The 20,178-nt window shown below is 40.7% G+C and overlaps 1 protein-coding gene and 1 long non-coding RNA gene across 4 annotated transcripts; both read left to right on the forward strand.

The window, feature by feature from the left end:
• Positions 1 to 369: 369 nt before the first annotated feature.
• Positions 370 to 2,602, forward strand: BEX5 (brain expressed X-linked 5). 3 transcript variants are annotated; one of them, XM_044234668.1, is made up of 3 exons: positions 370 to 549; positions 1,673 to 1,739; positions 2,020 to 2,602. In XM_044234668.1, the coding sequence occupies exon 3, from the start codon at positions 2,049 to 2,051 to the stop codon at positions 2,388 to 2,390; it is 342 nt and encodes a 113-aa protein (XP_044090603.1). In that variant the 5' UTR covers positions 370 to 549; positions 1,673 to 1,739; positions 2,020 to 2,048; the 3' UTR covers positions 2,391 to 2,602. The 3 variants fall into 3 exon arrangements, with proteins under 3 accessions (XP_044090603.1, XP_044090604.1, XP_044090605.1); XM_044234669.1 differs by lacking the exon at positions 370 to 549 and adding an exon at positions 978 to 1,148; XM_044234670.1 differs by lacking the exon at positions 370 to 549 and adding an exon at positions 978 to 1,111.
• Positions 2,603 to 17,023: 14,421 nt separating this feature from the next.
• Positions 17,024 to 19,867, forward strand: LOC122896894. Its single transcript, XR_006382446.1, has 3 exons — positions 17,024 to 17,080; positions 17,376 to 17,518; positions 18,355 to 19,867. It is a non-coding gene; the product is annotated as an uncharacterized LOC122896894 (long non-coding RNA).
• Positions 19,868 to 20,178: the final 311 nt, after the last annotated feature.

Here is a 20,178-nt window from a genome sequence, read left to right on the forward strand (position 1 = left end):
AAAGTAAAAGTGTTTTTTTTTTTTTTTTTAATGTCACTTTCTATGTGTTTTCCAGAATTCCTTGCCTCGCTGTTAACGGGTAATTCTGGGCTTTACTTGCTGGGGAGTGGAAGGGAGAGAAGTGGGCATTTAATGGTTTAGAAGATAACGAAGTAATTATTTAAAGTCTCCAGCAGAAATCAGGGGAAAAGCAAATATACACTACAAAATATTTGATCCATTTGGTCTTAAAGATTGCTAAACAGGGAAAAAATAGGGATGGGTTGTAGTGGCGAGAAGGCAGGGATGAAGAAAAAGATGGCTCCGCCCACGCTCCCGCCCCCACCCTCTTGCCGCACTGCAGGTGGGAACCATAATTGGGTATCTGAGCTCACAGTGACGTGGCCCTTACGAGACCTAGAGCTGACGCGTGGATCCGTGTCTCCTCCTAGTTGCAGTCTGGTAGTCGTTTGTGGCTGTGCGCTGTCTCGCTATTGCTTTGAAGGCAGGCGAGCCTGTAGCCCAGGGAAGAAGGAGGAAGTCGTAGACGCTGACCCCGATCCGCGGCAGGTTAGTGGGCGCTGACTGGATGGCAGAGAGTTAAAACCAGAGCGGGTTCAAGACTGGATTCTCTCTACCCCTTACCCAGGACCCATTTATATGGTTCAAGAAATGGAGGGCTTGGTGGGAGGAGATCCAGAGGGGCCAATGGTTGGGAATGGGTATCAGTTAGGATGTCCTAGGAGTGGAGATGTTCTGGGCGATCAATCATCCGGAAGGGAAGGGTCCGAGAAGGGGACAGCGAGGAGACAGCCTGATTCTTCCAGGACGACGGGAGAGGGTCGCAACCGTTGACCCTGGAGATGGCGGACTTCGCCGCGGGTCTAGGCCTCGGTTCTGGAATCTGTTCTCCACCGTCCGTCCATTTTGGAGCCGGAAATGGTGGGCTGCGGCAAACTGTGGCAGGGGTGGCGGGGGCGGGAGGGGAGCGGGGCGGAGATGATGGTTGCTGCAGAGGATAGGAACAGAGATTAGGTGCGGGAAACACTTTCTTCTGCGGAGGACGCATCGAGCGGAAGCTTTTTGACTGAGATACAGTCGGGGAGCAAGAAACTGTTTCTGACCGCTGCAGGTCAGTGTGAGCATAGACGCCGCTTGCAGACCCTGGGGTAAGCAAGACAAAAGCGCTGAGACTTCAGCGGGTCCAGGTTTGCAATGCCCACACTACCTCTTCGCCCTTCGTCCATTTTGGTGCATAAAATGGTGCAGTAAAAGGAGGGTGAATTCCAGAAAGTCTAGTGGGTCTCAACCACACTGAATTTTTTTTTTTTTATAAATAAACCACCTCACCATCCGGCAAGGTGTTTTGACTCCCCCCGCCCAGCAACTTGACCATTTGCATTCGAGAAATGGTAATTAGGTGACGGGAAGGATGAGACGGGGTTAAGGGGCTAAAGAAGAGGTAAAACTGGTTTGGATATAATCATCTTTGATTACAATGCCTATTTCTGGAGAGCGGGGTTAGTACATCAAAGGGCAGGAAATGAAGCCGTGATACAGGAGGGAGGAGAAGAGAAGGTGGCAACATTTGATTAACGGAGGCCTGAATCAACAACGAACCTGGTGCTTGACCCTTATACTGGTCTTTTAATCAAATGATCAGTCCTGGTTATTGTCGCATTTCTGTCTGCAGGTCTTTAGGTCGGTTGGTGCAGCAGATTTCAAAGCTAAGAGAGGAAGACTGCTTCTGATCCCTGCAGGTAGGTGGCTGCTTGGGAACCTCTGGTGTAGGGTTATAAGGGGTTAAGACGGAATCTGGAGGACTCACTGCCCTTCCTGCCCGAGTTAAGTGCAGGAGGTTCGAGGAGTGGCCTAAGGAAAAATTTACGGGGAAAATGGTGGACTTTGGAGGAGGGCTGGGTGTGGGGCGTCCCCTAGAGGGCGCAAGAAGTCGCTCAAATGGGAAAACCTTTTCTGATAGAGCTCTGAATCCTGTTGTTACAAAGCATTCCATCCTTCTTCTTGCTTTTTATCTCCTAGGAAGAATAAGCAGGAAAAAAAATCTCAAAATGGAAAATATCCCCCAGGAAACCAAAGGAGACGAGCAGGCTCTGGTGCAGAATGAAAACGAAGCCCACCCTTTGGGAGGTGGTGAAGACCAGGAGCCTGGAGGAAATATTAGAGCGGGTTGGGCCCCACCTGCCCATGATGTTAGAGAGGATATGCCCAATAGGCTTGTCAATAACCTTGACATGATAGATGGAGATGCAGATGATATGGAACGGTTCATGGAGGAGATGAGAGAGCTAAGGAGGAAAATTAGGGAGCTTCAGTTGAGGTACAGTTTGCGTATTCTTATAGGTGATCCCCCTCACCATGACCATCATGATGAGTTTTGCCTTATGCCTTGAATGCTGAGGTTAATAATAATAAACCCCCTGCTTCCCAAAGTTGCATTTTCTTGATGTACCTTTTGCTGTGAACATGTGGTGTTCTGTCATTTTTCTGATTGAAAATTTCATTTTGACTTTGGAAGTTTTTCTGTCAGCAGGGGAGTTTCATCAACTTGCATGGAAAGATGTTTATTACATACTGTGAAGGTAATAAAGCAGTTTAAAAAGCAGTCTATAAATATACTATCTCATTTAAAAGCATGCATATTATATATATGTATCAGAATGTTTTTTTCTTATTTTCTTCAAGTTTTCTAGATTGCCTGTTTTTTCTCATTTTTCCAAAATGAGTACATATGTATTATATGTGTCAGAAAAGAAGTAAGAGGACAAAAACTTGCCAGTTGGCTTATAAAGGGAATGGAGAAAATAAATACTTGAGACATAATTTAAAGACACATAAATATTATATTACCTCTTAAAATAAGATCTCTTATTTAGAAGCACAAACCTCATCATTATTACAGATACATTTCTTTACAGTCAGCCTATTAATCTATAAATGAAGATAACAGATGTACCCTTCAGGTGCTCTTCATATTTAGAGAAGGGCCCATGAAGTAAGTCTACCATCAAGTCTAATTGAATGCCAAGTGGGTGACACCTTTAAAAAAAAAGATTTTATTCTTTTATTTGAGAAAGCATGTGCATAAGTGCGGGAGGCAGAGGGACAAGCAGACTCCTCGCTGAGTGGAGAGCCAAATACAGGGCGCCATCCCAGGACCTCCAGATCATGACCTGAGCTGAAGTCAGATGCCTAATTGACTGAGCTACCCAGACACCCCTGGGTAACACCTTTCTATACCTATGCCACTGGTCCCCACCACTGCTGATGTGCTGGAGTCTCAGAAGTGATAAAGACCTACTGATTTCTCTTGAACATTCAGTGGTCTGAATTCCCGTTTTGCCCTTTCAGAAATGTGGAGAATGCCCTTTCCTTCTTTGCAGTTATACTTAATCCAGGTGGGTACTTCCCTAGTGCTGCTTAGGAACCCAAATAGCCCTTTATGGTTTTTCTCAGACTTTCTTCCTTATCCCTCCCCTAGATAAATCTAAGTGACACTCATTATAGTGTGTTCAAAATTGGACTTCCCTTTCCATCCTCTGATGAAAATGGCTGATTTCCTTGACTCTCCATTTTCTGTGCAGACACTACTATAGGTTTCATTCTGCACATACATAGGTGTGGGGTGGCTTTATGTCCATAACATCCTAATGCTAGAATCCCCAGTAGTCTACTCATACTGACCTACATCGATCCAAAGGAGTTTTCCTCTTTGCTTTGATTCTTGCTGTGCTCAATAAACCTAAAATCACAGAGCAATGGGAAACTGGCTGAGACTGGAGACCTATTAGGTGGACCCTTGTTTTAGAGTATTTTCCATCACCCAGTAATCAGTGGTCCCTAAGTAGACTGTGCCTTTCATGGTAAATATATTGCCCAATTTGTCCTGGTACCCTTGGTTTATAGCGTAGAGACTGGTAAGTTGCAGGGTACAACAGTTAAGGATGGCTGAGTCAAGAGTCCTGCAATCCGGGCTCAGGTTTGCCTCTGATCATTTATGGGCAAGTAATTTTTTTCCCTACAGATTGTAGCTTGCAATTGAAAAAGGAACACAATAGAGAAAGCATTATACAACAATTTCAACACATGGACTTACTGTAATGTTACATAAGTCAGTCTTTATCAACATGTGCTGTAAAGACCAACTGCATCATAATCACCTGAAGAACTGGCTAAAAATTCAAACAACTAGGTTTAACTCCACACCCACTAAATCCTACAAGTTCATCAGACATCTCTGGACTTAGACAAAGTGAAGACCCCCAGATTTAGTTCAGGTTTGGGCACTCCCCTCCTCATGTATATATGAAAGTTCTTTTTAAGTGCCTTTGCTGCTTCCTGACAGGGCACCGGAGAAGAATGAGGCACAAACGAGTCAGCCACAAGAGAGAGGAAGCAGGGGTTGACAGTAGAAAAGACTGTCACCCTGAACAACTCCTCAGTCCCGTATTTATTAGGAATTAGACAGTAATCAACAAAGGAGCCAAAGAAGGCTATACATAATCATATGCTTTGTAGATAAACAAGAAGGGATAGGAGTTATACATTGATTATAAGTCTTATAAACATGCAAGAAAAAAAGCAGGATATGTCTGGTCAAGCAATATAAAATTCATAGTTGAGCAAGCACATTCAAAGGGATCATCAGATTAGCCACAGGTGATCTCTAGAGTAGGGGAGATGACAGAAGAAGTGAAGCAAGCAGCATTCCTCCCTGAGCCAGCCAGGCATCCCCAGCTGCTCGGATTTAAGGAAGTATATCATCCTCTCCCCCAGAGGCCTGTTGCCAGTACATGTTTTTCTTAAGGCTATATCTAAGCATGCTTGGTAACTAGTGTAATTTCTCATGGGTTATATTTTAAATAATACATTGTTCTGAGAAATACTTTCAACCTTAATTAACCCATATATGTCAGGCTTTATTTTTCCACTAGACTGTGCCCTTTTTAAAGAGATAACTATCTTTCTCAACTTTGGCAGCAGGCTTGAATTACCTGAGATTTTGAAGTGGAACTCGGGATCCACTCCCAATCAGTTGAATCAGACTCATTGGAAATGAGACCAAGGGATCATTACATTGTAAAAACTCACAGTGATTCTGATGTACATGTAGAATTTAGAACAACTGAGTATAATTTGTGACCTAAGTATCTCTGGTTTATTTTCTCTGCACTACCCCTGATTGACTATGCGACCCTTAGCAATTCATTTAACTTATCTAGCATATAGATCTCATGAAATACATATCAAAGAGGAAGAATTATACCCCAAAATTAATACATGAGATCCTTTTAAAATAGTATATGTGAGGGCACATGGGTGTCTGTTCGTTAAGCCTCTGCCTTCGGCTCAGGTCATGATCTCAGGGTCCTGGAATGGAGCCCTGCATCAAGTCCTGCATCAGGATCCCTGCTAAGCAGGGAGTCTGTTTCTCCTTCTGCTCCCCCCTCTATGTGCATATCTCTCTCTCTCTCAGATAAATAAATAAAATCTTTAAAAAATAATATATGTGGGGCGCCTGGGTGGCTCAGTGGGTTAAGCCACTGCCTTCGGCTCAGGTCATGATCCCAGGGTCCTGGGATCGAGTCCCGCATTGGGCTCTCTGCTCGGCGGGGAGCCTGCTTCCTCCTCTCTGTCTCTGCCTGCTGCTCTGCCTACTTGTGATCTCTCTCTGTCAAATAAATAAATAAATTCTTTAAAAAAAAATAATATATGTGAGTGTTCCTTCAAGTTTGCTAGTGTATCAAATGCTTCAGGATTACATGTGGAGCTTGTATAAAATACAGAATCCTGGCCTGTTACCCAAGACTACTCTTTAGTAATGGTGCCTAGGTAACTGCAATGTTAACAAACTCCCGGGTGATTCTGTTGCACACTAGAGTTTGAGAATTACCTGTGCATACATTTGTATCTCAACTATATTAAGGGCAAACCAAAAAATATACTAAAATAGAATATAGATATATGTTAGTCTATATTCAAGGAAAAGAAAATAGAGGAGAAGGCCTATCTGAGCATTAGAAAAATAAAAGATGAAACCATAAAGGGAAAAATTGATATTTACTATGTAAAAAATATTAAACCTTATGCAAAATATAGCACTACTGTAAATAAAAGTTAAAGAGGAGGGTTCACATGTCTTAAGATGATTTCCTCAACTGAAGACTATGTAATGCTTTTCTCTCATTCCAATGTAGGATATAAACAATAAAATTGTTACAGAACCTGGTCTGGGTCCTGATGGAAGAACCAAGAGGAGGGTTCACATGTCTTAAGATGATTTCCTCAACTGAAGACTATGTAATGCTTTTCTCTCATTCCAATGTAGGATATAAACAATAAAATTGTTACAGAACCTGGTCTGGGTCCTGATGGAAGAACCAAGTGGCACTCGGAAACTTTGGAGGATCACAGGTTTATTTAACACCTGCGGGCTCAGAGGAGAATGATCTCCAAAGGTCTGAGCCCTGAGCACAGACGAAGAGGATAATTTATATGCTTCCATTTTCCAATACTTGGTACTTCTGGCACGCACAGGAAGCAGGGCAGAAAGAAGAACCCGGAAGAGCCCCGGGGCAGGAGCTGGGACTCTTTTGCTGACTCAGTTGGCCATCGTAGAACATAGATTTTTCCCTTATCAAAATGAATAAAAATTTCCTCTTGCCAATTTAAAACCTTGGTTGTGAGAGTCTATCCTAGCCATTTTTAAATTGATCCCATTACTAGGGAGTGTTTATCTGCTTGTTTCAGGGGAAAGGTGGAAAGTTGAAAATAAGCATAAATATTCATTTGTATCGGTTTCCTGTAGCTGCTGTAAACAAACAAACAAAACTACCACAATACAAATTTATTCTCTCACAGGTCTGGAGACCAGAAGTCAGAAATTACTGTGTGGGCAGGGCAATGCTCCCACGGGAAGCTCTTCAGAAGAATCCATTCATTGCAGTGCAACTGTTATCAAAGCTACAATAAGCAAAATAGTGTAGTATTGACATAATGACAGACATAGAGGACAATGAGATCAAATACACATTTCAAAAATAAACCCACACATGCATAGTAAAAAGATTGTCAACAAGGGTGCCAAGAACATTCAATGGGGAAAGGATATACTTTTCAACAAGTGGTGGTGGGAACACTACATATTCATATACAAAAGAATAAGGCTGGACCCTTAACTTCACCATATACAAATATTATCTCAAAATGAGTGAAAAACATAAACCTAGGAGCTAAAACCTTAACTCTTAGATGAAAGCATGGTAAAAGCTTCATGATCATGGATTTCTCCCTTTTGAAAGGAGAATATATATTGCATGTCTATCCACCATCATATCTGGAAGCACTTAAATTCTTTAGTTTCACAGGCTCACAGCTAAAGAGGATTTTTGCCTCAGGATGAATCATATTTCTAGTCTCACCGAGACTTAATTTAGATAGATGAGACTTTGGAGTTGATGTTGGAATAGGTTAAGATTTGGGGGGCTGTTGGAATGGGATAAATGTATTTTATATTTTGTATATGAGAAGGATGAGTATTGGGGGGCCAGAGGGTGGATTGTTAGGTACTGAATTGTGTCCCCTCCAAATTCATAGGTTGAGGCTTTAACCCCCAATGTGACAGTATGTGGAGATAGGGTCTTTAAGGAGTTATATAAGGTTAAATAAAGTCTTAAGTGTGGGCCCCCAATCAAATAAGTATTCTCCTGAGAAAAGGAAGAGACACCAAGAGGGTTTGCTCAAAAGAAAAGGGCCATATGAAGATGTAGCAAGAAGGTAGTCATCTGCAAACCAAGAAAAGAGGCCTCAAGAGAAACCAAACCTGCTGACAACTTGATCTTGGAATTTTAACCTCCAGAACTATAAGAAATTAATTTCTGTTAAGTCACCCAATCTGTGGTATTTCATACGGCAGAATCAGAAGACCAAGACAGGATATAACACAAATTGGTGACCAGAGACTGGGTAGATACAGTAAAGGAGGGAAACTACTTAGTGAGTAAGCAGTTTTTACTTTGGGGTGATAGAAATGTTTTGGAACTAATTAGAAGTGGTGGCTACACAACACTGTGAATGCACTAAATCCTACTAAATTGTTCACTTTGAAATGGTTCATGTTTTTAATTTTTATTGTAGAAAAATATACATAATGCCATATCTATATTTTAATCTTTGTTAAGTGTACAATTTAGTAGCATTAAGTACATTCACATTGTTGTGGAATAATCACTGCTATTCATTTCCAGCAATTTTTCATCATTTCAAACTGAAACTCTATACCCATTAAACAAAAACTTCTCATTCTCCATCTCACACTGCCCTGGTAACCATTATTCTACTTTACGTCTGTATAAATTTGACTCTTGTAGGACTCTTATGTAAGTGGAATAATGCAGAATTTGTCTTTTTGTGTCTGGCTTATTTAACTTAATATAATATTTTCAAGGTTCACCTGTATTATAGTGTGTAACAGAATTCTATTCCTTCTTAAGGCTGAATCATATTTTATTGAATGTATATATTGCATATTATTTGTCCATTTATTTCCCAAGCAACACTTGGGTTGCTTCTTCCTTATGACTATTGTGACTAATGTTGCTATGAGCATGGGAGTGCAAATATCTATTTAAGCCTCTGCTCTCAATTATTTTGGGTATATATCCAGAAGTGAATTGCTGGAACATATGATAATGATATGTTTTGTTTTGTTTTGTTCTGAGTAAACAGCATGTTGGTGCAGCTGCACCAGTTTACATTCCCATCAGCAGAGTACAAGTGTTCCAATTTTCCCCATCCTTACTAACACATTGTTTTCTGAGGTTTTTTTTTTATAATAGCCATCTTAATAGGTGTGAAGTCATATCTCACAGTTGTTTGGATTAACATTTCTCTAATAGAGATGCTGAGCATTTTTTAATATGCTTTAGCCATTTGCATATCTTCTATGAAGAAATGTCTATTCAAGTTCTTGTCCCATTTTTTAGTTGGGTTCTTTTTGTTGCTGAGCTGTAGGAGACCTTTATATAGTCTCCTTAAATAGACATATGATTTGTAAATATTTTCCCCAATCCTGTAGGTTGCCTTTTAGCTCTCTTGATAGTGTTCTTTGATGCACAAAATGGTATTTTGATGAATTCCAATGGTATTAGTTTGGGTTACTGTAACAAAATGCATTAGATGTGGTGCATTAAACAACAAACATTTTATTCCTGCCATTCAGGAGGCTGAGATGTCTAAGATCAAAATTCGGTTCTGGAAAATTCAGTGTCCGGTGAGGTCCCTCTTCCTGGTTTGCAGATGCCCACCTTCTTGCTGATCCTTTCATATTGGAAAGAGCGAGAACTCTAGTCTCTTCCTCTTTTTATAAGGACAGTGGTCCCATTTAAAGGTTTCACCCTTATGGCCTCTTTTAAATTTAATTATATCCCAAAGATCTCATCTCCAAATACCATCACATTGGGGATTAGGGCTTCAAAAATATAAATTTCAGGAGGACACAAACATTCAGACCATAGTAGTCCAAACTTGGCCCCCAGTATTCTTGTCCTTTTCACATGCATAATACATTCATTCCATCCCAAAAGCCTTAGAAGCTTTAAATCATTTCACAGAAACTCTAAAGTCAAACGTCCAAAATCTCTTCTAAATACTATCTAAATGAGATATCGGTGAGATTCTAGGTATAATTCATCCTTAACCAAAATTACTTTCCAGATACAAACCTATGAAACCAAATAAGTTATGTACTTCCAAAATATAATAGTGGGGCAGGTATAAGGTAGACATTTCCATTTAAAAGGGAAAAACAGGAAAGAAGAAAGGGGTGATGGGTCCCAAGCAAGTAAAAAACCTAGCAAGACAAATCCCATTAGATCTTAAGGCATGAGAATAATCTTTGGTTCAGTGTTCTGCCCTTCAGGCCCTCTGAAGTGTCAACATCATTCCTGTAGCTCCTAGAGTTGCTGTCTCTGCTATAGCTCTGTGGTAACCCTTCTTACATATCAGCTGTCTTCAGGGTCCCCACCCACATATTAGCTCTGATAGGTGAGGAACAAATCCCCAGTAGTCTGCAGGTGGGAGCTGTGTTTATTGGTTCTGGACTACCCCATGGCTTTGGTTAGAGACAATCTGACCTATCAACACTAAAGATGGTGATCTTGATAATCTCTGAATTATATTCATGGCCATTCTTTACTTTTCTTGAATAGTGCAAGTTCACAGCAGAATAGGTTTATTATCCTGTTCTGAAGAATCAAAGAAATTGAAAAGCTTCCTTCATTCTACAACATCTTTGTCATCTTCAGTTCAGATTGGCAGTGTTTCTGCTGGAGTGGTTGATTAAGATTGTGGTTCACACCCATACTAATCTCCTTATCAAATTATTATTCCACCATACTCTAAGAACTTCCTTTCTTAAATTTTTACAATTTTGGTGGGCCAAGGATTTTCCAAATCCTTAAGCTCTGGTTCCTTTTAGCTTAAAAATTTCTTCTTCAATCACTTCTTCCTTTTTACATTGTATGATAAGCAGTCAGGAGGAACCAAGATGATCCTCCCACACTTTTCCTAGAAATATCCTCAGCTAAAAATGCATTTTTGTTGTTTGCAAGTACTACCTTCTACAAAACACTCAAATATGAATTTGAGTGTTCAGCCAAGTTATCTGCCCCCCAGTAGCAAGGGTGGCTTTTTCTCCATTGTACAATAATATGTTCCACATTCTGTGACATCACAGAATGGTGTTTACCATTCATATCACTACCAACATTCTATACATGATTATGTATTACTCTCAAAGAAGATGAAAACTTTATTTCCAGCACTCTTCTTTCCTTTCTGAGCCCTTACCACAATCGAGTTTAACAATCCTCTCAGGGCAACAATGGCTTTTTCTAGCATGCTTCAATATGTGAATTTTGGTGGGACACAAACATTCAGTCCGTAGCACTGATTTACTTATTTTCTTTTTGTTGCCTATGCTTTGAGTATCATATTCAAGAAATCATTGCCATATCCAATGACATGAAGTTTTTTCCACCTTTTTCTTCCAGAATTTTCAGTTTTAGTTCTTAGGTTGAAATCTTTGATCCATTTGAGTTAATTTTTTGTAAGTGGTGTAAGGTAGGTGCCCAACTTCTTTCTTTTGCATGTGGATATCCAGTTTTCTGGATATCTACACTATTTATTGAAAATATAGTATTTTTCTCATTGAACAGAAAATAATGGGAATGAGAAATTCACTTGAGCTGGCTGAAGAAGGAATCATTAAACTTAAAAATAGGTAAATAAAGATTTCAAGTCTGAAAAATGAAATAAAAATTAATGAGAGCATATTGATACACAGAACCTTGGGACACTATCAAGTACACCAACATAGACATAACAGGAATCACAGAAAGAGATGAGGAAAAGTAAGCAACGAGGAAATACATTTGAAAATACAATAACCAAAACTTCTCAAATTTGATGAAAAACACTAATCTACAGTGGTCTTCTAATCAGAAATCATGGAAATCAGAAGACAGTGGGAATTCATCTTCAGAATGCAGAAGAAAATCAATATTAACCAAGATTTCTTAACCAACAAATTCTCCCTTAAAAATTAAGTATTAATTAAGACATTTTCAGATAACAAATATTGAGAGAATTTTTAAACATTTTTGCTGTTCTATAAGAAATATTAAACAGAGTCCTTAAGGCTCAAATCAAAGGGCACTAGATGGTAACTTGAATCCACATTAAGAAATAAAGACCACTGGCCAGGTAACTAAAATAGGTAAATATAAAAGACAAAGTGATTGGCTAAATAATGGCCTCCCCACCAATACTCATATCCAAACCTTGAAACCTATAAATATTGCCTTATATGGCAAAAATAGACTTTGCAGTTGGGATTAGGCTAAAGATCTCAAGATGGAGAGATTATACTGGATTTTCTGGGTGGGGCACAATCACACATGTTCTTATCAAAGAAAAACAGAAGGAAATTTGACATTGAAGAGGAAGAAAGCAATGTGATGATGGAAGCAGATACATTTGAATATGCTATGCTGGTGGTTTTGGAGATGGAGACAATGGACATAAATCAAGAAATGCAGTTCTAGAAGTTGGAGAAGGCAAAGAAATGGATGCTCCCCTAAAGTTTCCATAGGCAGAATTACCCTGGTAAGACCTTGGTTAAACCCCATAAGATTATTTCAAGTTTACAACTTCCAGGGGCACCTGGGTGGCTCAGTGGGTTAAGCCACTGCCTTTGGCTCAGGTCATGATCTCAGGGTCCTGGGATCGAGCCCTGCGTCAGGCTCTCTGCTCAGTGGGGAGCCTGCTTCCCTCCTCCCCCGTCTGCTGCTCTGCCTACCTGTGATCTCTCTCTCTCTGTGTCAAATAAAGAAATAAAAATCTTTTTAAAAAATTATAACTTCCAGCATTGTAAGAGAATAAACTTTTGTTGTTTAAGCCATGAACTTTGTGGTACTTTGTTACAGCAACAATAAAAAATTAATGCAGAAAGTATAAATGTATGTTGTGACTCTTATTTGATTTAAAGGAAAACTACATAAAAACAATAATTATAAAACAGTGTTTATGGGTATACAATGGCTAAACATGTAGTTTCTACGACAATAATAGCACAAAAGAGGAAGGAGGGAATGGAGATATATTACAACAAACTTTTTAATAGTATTGAAGTTAAGTTAGAATTGGCAAAATTAGATTGTCTTAAGATGTTAATTTTAATCCCTAGGGCAACCACTAAGAAAATAATTTTTTAGATCTTTAAAAACAAGAGAATTAAAATGGCATACTAAAAATGTCTTTTACAAAGAATGCAGTAGTGGAGAAATAAAGGAGCAAAAAAGACAATAGGCATTTAGAAAACAAATAATAAAATGGCAGATGTAAATCCTACCTTACCCATGATTACATTTAATACAAATTAATCCAACTCCATACTATCTACAAGAGAAAGACTTTTAGATTCAAAGAAATAAACAGAATAAAAGTGAAAAGATGGAAAAATATATGCCATGAGAAGGGTATTTTAATATCAGGCAAAATAGACTTTAGGACAAAAATGTTATCAGAGAACAAGAAAGGTATTTCATAATGACAAGGTCAACCCATCAAGAATATATTAAAACATAAGTAAACATACATAAATGTCAAAATACATGAAGCAAAAACTGCCAGAAAAAAAAAGGGAAGAAACAGACAATTTGATTATAGTAACTAGAGACTTCAAAATGACACTTTAAAAACTTGATGGAACAAGTAGGAAGAATATCAATAAGAAAATAAGACAGTTGGGCACTTGGGTGGCTCAGTCAGTTAAGCATCTGCCTTCAGCTCAGGTCATTATCCCAGGGTCCTGGGATTGTCCTGCATTGGGCTTCCTGCTCAGAAGGGAGTCTGCTTCTCCCTCTGCCCCTCCACCTCCACCCCCTACTCATGCTCGCTTGCTCTCTCTTGAGAAGTAAATAAATAAAATCTTTAAAAAAAAAAAAGAAAAGAAGACAGTTGAATAAAATCAAACCAGCTAGACTAACAGACATCTATAAAATACTCCAAGCAGCTTCAAAATACATATTCTATCCAACTTTCTCTTGGATAGACCATATAGTAGATGATAATAAAATACCATATAAATTTATAAGGATTGAAATCATACAAATAATATTCTCTGACAATAATGGAATTAAGTTAGTAATTGAAAGCATAAGAAAATCTGAAAAATCTACACACATGTATAAATTAAACAGTATATTTTCATTTAGTCAAAAGAAATGATGAAAGAAATTAGAAACTACTTTGAGATGAATAAAAATGAAAACACAACAAACCGTAACTTTTGGGATATAGTTAAACAGTGCTTTGAGGGACTATTATAGATGTAAATCCTTATATTAAGAAGACGAAAATCTCAAATCAATAATTTAAATTCTCACCTTAAAGCACTAGAAAAAATTGCTTAAAACAAACAAATAAAAAATCATAAGGAAGGAAATAGTAAATATTAGAGTGGAAATAAATGAAATAGAGAACAGTAAAACAATAGAGAATATCACTAAAACCAAAAGTTGGTTTTTTGAAAATATAAGGGAAAAAAACCTGACAATGCTATAACTAGACCTACCAAGAAAAAAAAAGGATAAGGATTCAAATTATTAAAATCAGGAATGAAAGAGGGGACATGACTCTTAACTTCAAAGATTTACAAAGGATTATACAGTAATACCCTGAACAGCTGTGTGACAGTAAGTAAGACAAAATAGATGAAAGGGACAAATTCCAATAAAGACACAAACTACCAACACTAACAAATAGAAATAGAAAGAAAAGTAAACTTACTGAAAATGGCAATGGAATTCTGAGACTTGATCCCTCTCCTAAAAGCAACTAATAAGCTAGCAAAAAGTATCAGAATCGACTTCTGTAGAACTCTGGAATCTAGTAAAATAAAAATTGTAACAATCAGGGGAAATTTAGTGAAATTTCTACTACCCCTCTGTGGTAAGAAATTTTAAATTGTTTACCTATCATCCATCATGCCCCAGATTTTCAACAGTCTATACATGGCAGCTTAATATCCTGATTTAGATTGCTAGTGCCCGAGGGAATAATTCAGATTCTATTCTTATAGAATTGTGGTTGTGAGTCTTAGTCTACCTGGCAGTTCTCTCAAGGACCAGCACAAAAACTTCCATTTGTCACATGAGACAGAGCATTCCTCGGACTGGGACTGGGGCAGCTTCCTGGGTAACTTTTGCCAAAAGCATTTAAGGTCATAGGTATTGACCAAAGCAGCATGGGGCAAGGAACAACATTCAGGATAAAAAAAAAAAAATAGACAGACTGACAAGTATAAGTATGAGAAGCTGCGGAAAAGACACACATGGAGAAACAAGCACTTTTAAAAACTTTATATAAAAGAAATCAAATACTATATGTCCATACCAAGATTGGACACATGCTCAGCAAAGGCCAGAGAAGGCCTTAAATGTTCACCCTGGGCTGGTCTTAAGGTCTGAAAAAGCAGAAAGTAAAGCATTAAAAATATCTCAACTTGGAGCTCATCTGCAAAGACTGGGAAAGCATTTTTCTTCTGTTGGCTCTAGACATTTTAGGTAACTCTGTCCAAGTACCAGTTGATTACTGAGCTAATCTGGCACAGATTTCAGTGACCTCACATGACAAAGAATACAGAATTTACAAAAAGTACTTTTAAAAGTCAACAAACAAAGAAACAACCAACAACAAAGATTAACAACAAAACCTGGAAAGTGAGAGGATCTAATTTACAGAATTGACATTTTCTAATATACAAAATGTCCAAATTCCAACACAGATTGTAAGGCATATGAAGAAACAAAAAAGTATGGTCTATTTCTAGGAAAGGAAAAAATTATTAGACTGAGTATAAAAAAGTTCATGTATTAGACAAACTAGAAAAAAATTTTAGATCAACTTTCTTAAATATGCTCAAAGAGCTAAAGGAAGCCATAGACAAAGCACTAAGGAAATAAGGGGGAAAATGCTTCAGCAAATACAAACTATCAGCAGAGAGATAGAATATAGAGATAGAAATTATAAAAAGGAACAAAATAGAAATTCTGGAGTGAAAATAACTGAAGTAAAAAGCTCACTAGAGGGGTTTGATAGCATATTTGAGCATGTAGAAGTAAGAATCAGTTACTCTGAAGATAGATGAATTGAGATTATCCAGTCTGAGGAGCAAAAAGTAAAAAGAGTGAGGAAAAATTAACAAAACATAAAAGAACCAGGAGAAACAATAAAACATATTTAAAATAAGCATGACAGGAATCTCAGAAAGAGAAAAGAGATAGAAACAAGAAGAAGGAATTTTTGAACAAATAAAAGCTAAAAATTATTCATAAGGGGATACACTGATCTATGTATTCAAGAAGTTCAGTTATTTCCAATCAGGATAAACATGATCCAAATCAAGACACATTATAGTCACCTTGTGAAAACCAAATATATGCTGTTACACTGTAACAACTATAGTTTTGGCAATTTTCTAGTTTTTGAGTTGGGTGGTGATTTCACAGTATGAAAGAGGAAAAGGAAGGGAAGGGAATAAAGGGGAGGAAAGGAAAGAAAAGAGGGACAACAGGTAGATGCTAAGACTGTGTTGTAGACAAAGAATTATGATAAATTGGTTCATCTATGACACGTTTTAGAAAATACTTTAATGCTTTCTTTTTTAGCTGTCTGACATTCTACATGAGAACCGGTCCAATACTGGAGCGCAAGTTTCAAGTGTGAAGAGAAGTGAACAGAGAAGGTGAGAAGGAAGTAGCAGAAAAAGGTTGGGGTGTAAGGATTTTGAGGTCCCTCAGGGACATTCAAGCAGTGGTATCCAATAGACAGTTGGCAAAGAGGGTCTGGGGCTATGGGGAGGGAACAGTCTGGAGATGGAGCTTTGAGAATCATCTGTGCTTAGGGGGAAACGAACAGAAATGATTCAGGGAGAGAGAACATGGGTACAGAGAAGAGGTCCAGGAGCACAGCTGCTCAAGTTGGCAGTGCCGCTTCCTGGCGGTACTACTGCCTGGGCTCTGGAGTCAGGCAGAGCCGGTCTTGAAAGCAGCCTGTGGGATTCAGTTGTTGAGCGCTCCTGTCAAAGTCGGGTACCGTCCCTGTGAACAGCGGTCACACCTGGCAATGACGTATATCGCAGAGGGATGCAGTGCGAGGGCCTGAGATGCGCCAGGTAAAGCACCTGCGGTCTGGAAGACTCCTGGCTCCTGCTCTCTCCTTGATTCCCCCTTTGCCACCCCGCCCCCCACCGTGTGTGGTTGCTTGGTCCCTTGGGGATGGGGGGATGGGGGCGGGGTGGGGGACCGAGCTCGGGTGACGCGGCGCTCACGTGACTGGCTGGGCGCCGACGTGGGCAGCAGCCCCCGCGCCCGCCGGTTCGCCGGCCCTGCGGTCGCGTCCCTGCGCCCTCCGCTCCCGTCGCCCGCGCGGAACCAGCTCCCTGAGCTGCCCGGGCGGCGGGCGAGGGGTGAGCGGGCTTCGGCGAGCCCGACGAGGCGCAGGCCTGCCCCGGGCCCCGCAGGTCAGTGTGAAGGTGGGCGCTGCCGGCAGCCCCGGTCAGAGGTGGAGGTGGATGGGAGTAGGATCCGGGAGCAGCGCGGAGTGGGATGGGGGTCCGGGAGGTCGGTGAGGAGGGGGATGCAGCGTGGACGTGGGCAGGTGGGGAGGGAGCACCCCACCGCCGCCTCCTTGACGCCCCTCCTCCGCGCCCTCCATCCATTTTCGGACCTGAAATGCGGGGAGGTGCCCCCGCAGTGCGACAGTGAAATGTAGACATATTCTAGAAATAACCCGCTCTCACACTCTGTACCTAACAGGAAATACTGACCTCTGCGGAAAAGGGGAGAGGGTGGGCGGCATGCCTGCAGCGGAGGAGGACACAGAGACCCAAACCATTTGGAAAGCATCCTGGTCTGGAGTCTGAGGCCTGAAAATTAATGGCGGCTGGGATTCCGGGGAGGTAGGGAAGGGAAATGTTGTATGAGGAGGGCCCAGATTCAGGAAAGAAACCTTAGTAGGCTGAGTGCACGGGCCCTGTCCTTGTCACTGTCTGCACGTCTGGTGTCTGCCCCCAGTCTAGAAGGAAGAACCTGTCCAGAATCCCCACAGGACAGTGAAGGTGGAGAGGGGCACTGGAGAGTGGTGGGGGGTGTAGAGAGCATAGCTTGGCCAGAATTTGAGGCTCCCATTGCCCATCCCGCCACCACATATATTGCACACACCCAGCCACGCTGAAGGATGGTATAGATGGTGGTAGGGCCTGCTGAGGAAATGCTTGGGAGGAATAGTGGGGTAAATAGTATACAGACAACACTTTGGAGGGCTGGGATTCAGAAAAGGGACCAGAGTCTTTGTGTATCCACTGAAGGCCCAGCCCACCTCTCCTGTCTATCTGCAGTTCTTTGTGTTTGTTTGTCAGCCCTCTATAAGGCTAGAAAAGGAAGAGATACCTGTTCTGAATTTCTGCAGGTCAGTGAAGGAAGGGGTGTCTGGACAGGGACTTAGAGTGGTGGGGAGTATGGACTGTACAGCATGGGCAGAATCTGGAGTCCCACTACCCATCTCCCAGCAGCTTTACACTTTACCACGCTGAGCAAACAAAGAGAAAATGGCAGGGCCTGACAGAGGAATGGCTGGCTCACCTGTGTGAGAGGAATGGTGGGAGGAGTGTGGCTGAAGACACACTTGGAGGACAAGGCCAACTTAAGGGAACTCAGAAAAGGGGAGGTATGTAAATACTTCCCAGACATGCATTCCATCCCCAAGCCCTCAGTTTCCCTTGTCTGCTCTTCCTAGGTCTCCCAGGACAGGAAAAGGAGGGGAATCTCAACATGGAAAAACTCTGCAATGGAGATGAAGGAATGCCTGAGAAAAAAGGGAAGATGGAATACAAAGAACAGCCAGAGGATGTGGGAAGGCCAGAATTAGCTTGTACTCTGGAAGACAAGGAAAAGTTAGAAAACAAGGGAAAGACAGAAAATGAGGAAATACTGAAGGACAAGGAAAGGCCAGGGAGTGTGGAAAAGCCAAAAGAGGGAAAGCCAAAAAGAAGAAGGAAAACCCACGAGTGAGGGGAAGCCAGAGAGCAAGGGACAGCCAAAAGAAGGAGAAGCAGGGATCAAGGGAGAACCAAAAGAAATAAAATCAGAGAGTGAGGAAAAAAAATCAGAGCCAATGAAAAGAGGGAAAGTCAGAGAGCCAGGAAAAGCCAAAAGAAGACGAAAAGTCAGCCAGGGAACCAAAGGCTGTGGAAAGCACCAGCTGGGAATGATGTACCCAGGCAGGCCAAAAGAAAAACCAGCAAGGGGCTGGCTCAGTGTCTCAAGGAATATGAGGAGGCCATACACAATATGCATTTGAACAATGAGGAGATGGTAAGAGAATTTGATGAGATTGGCAGGGTGGAGGATTAGGTGAAGGAAACCAGACAGAAATTGGGGGGGTGGTGGTTATGAGGTCACAAAAATGTTTACAGGACCCTTTCCACCCTGGGGGCCAAAGGAACTCAGGGGTGGATGTAGAGCCCCACAAAGGGGCTATGAAGACATTCCTTTTGTGTAGTGCCCCTGGCAAGCATTTGCCAGGTCCTCTGCCTTAACCTTATGCTAATAATTTGCTTTAGCTGTCACTCTCATTGTCAGCAGCCTTTTGAGCCAACTAGAACACTCTATCAGTAGGGGTTTCCACCCATGTGCTTTGCAAAGTCGTTTTAATTCTTGAAAAATAAAGTATCTTATAATACCATCTACAGAATCAGTCCACCTTTATAGAAAACATAAGTTTATATACTACATCTATGCACAGGAAAAACAGAAACTTTCGTTCACCAAAAGGTTAACAGTGGTTCTCTGAATTATAAGACTGTTGATGACTTATTTTCTTTGTTTTGTTTCTACTCATATTTTTTCCCTAAAGAACACAGACTACTTTTCTCATAAAGAAATACTAAAATATAAAAAGAAAAATAATACACGAAAGAAATACAAAGATCTCTTCAGTGAGTTTATGAAGGCAACGGAGACACTTAAATTTCTTATCAGAACTTAAAACTATGTGTAAGGCTCACATTATCTCTAGGACTCAAATTTAGGGGAATCAACCTGGCAGTTACTACAGACCCATTGCTGTAAAAGACAGTTTTGTCATTTGTGAAATGTGAATACTTGCCTCATAGGATTGCCGAGTAGAATAGATGAGGTGCTGAGTATGTGAACTGTGCTTGTCTAGTTTCTACCTTTTCTCCTACACTGGCAGGGACCAAGACCCCCCCCATCAGACTTGGAAAGGGATAAGGTACAGCTTACCTATGCTCAGAAATAAGGCCAAAATTTGGGTGCCAGCCTCCCCTGGATACTGCCATGTCTGCTGGATACTGTGCCTCTTCTAATGAGTTCTGCACACTCTTAAGGCTCCCACTGCTGCTGATGGGCTGGTGTCTGCAAGGTGACAAAGTCCAGTCAATTTCCCTGGAGTCCCCAGCAAGCCCCAAACTTGTCTCACACCATGTCACCTATAGAAGTGAGGATAAAGCCCTTTTCCTCTCTAGAGTTATGTTTACCCAAGTGGGTTAACAACTCAGTGATACTTTGGCCCTTAACGGATTTCAGACTTTTTTAAGCA

Source organism: Neovison vison, chromosome X, assembly GCF_020171115.1.
Source record: "Neovison vison isolate M4711 chromosome X, ASM_NN_V1, whole genome shotgun sequence".
Classification (NCBI taxonomy): Eukaryota; Metazoa; Chordata; class Mammalia; order Carnivora; family Mustelidae; genus Neogale; species Neogale vison.

Coding starts and splice junctions, on each gene's coding strand:
- BEX5 (XM_044234668.1), top strand. CDS start 2,049: ATGGAAAATATCCCCCAGGAAACCAAAGGAGACGAGCAGGCTCTGGTG.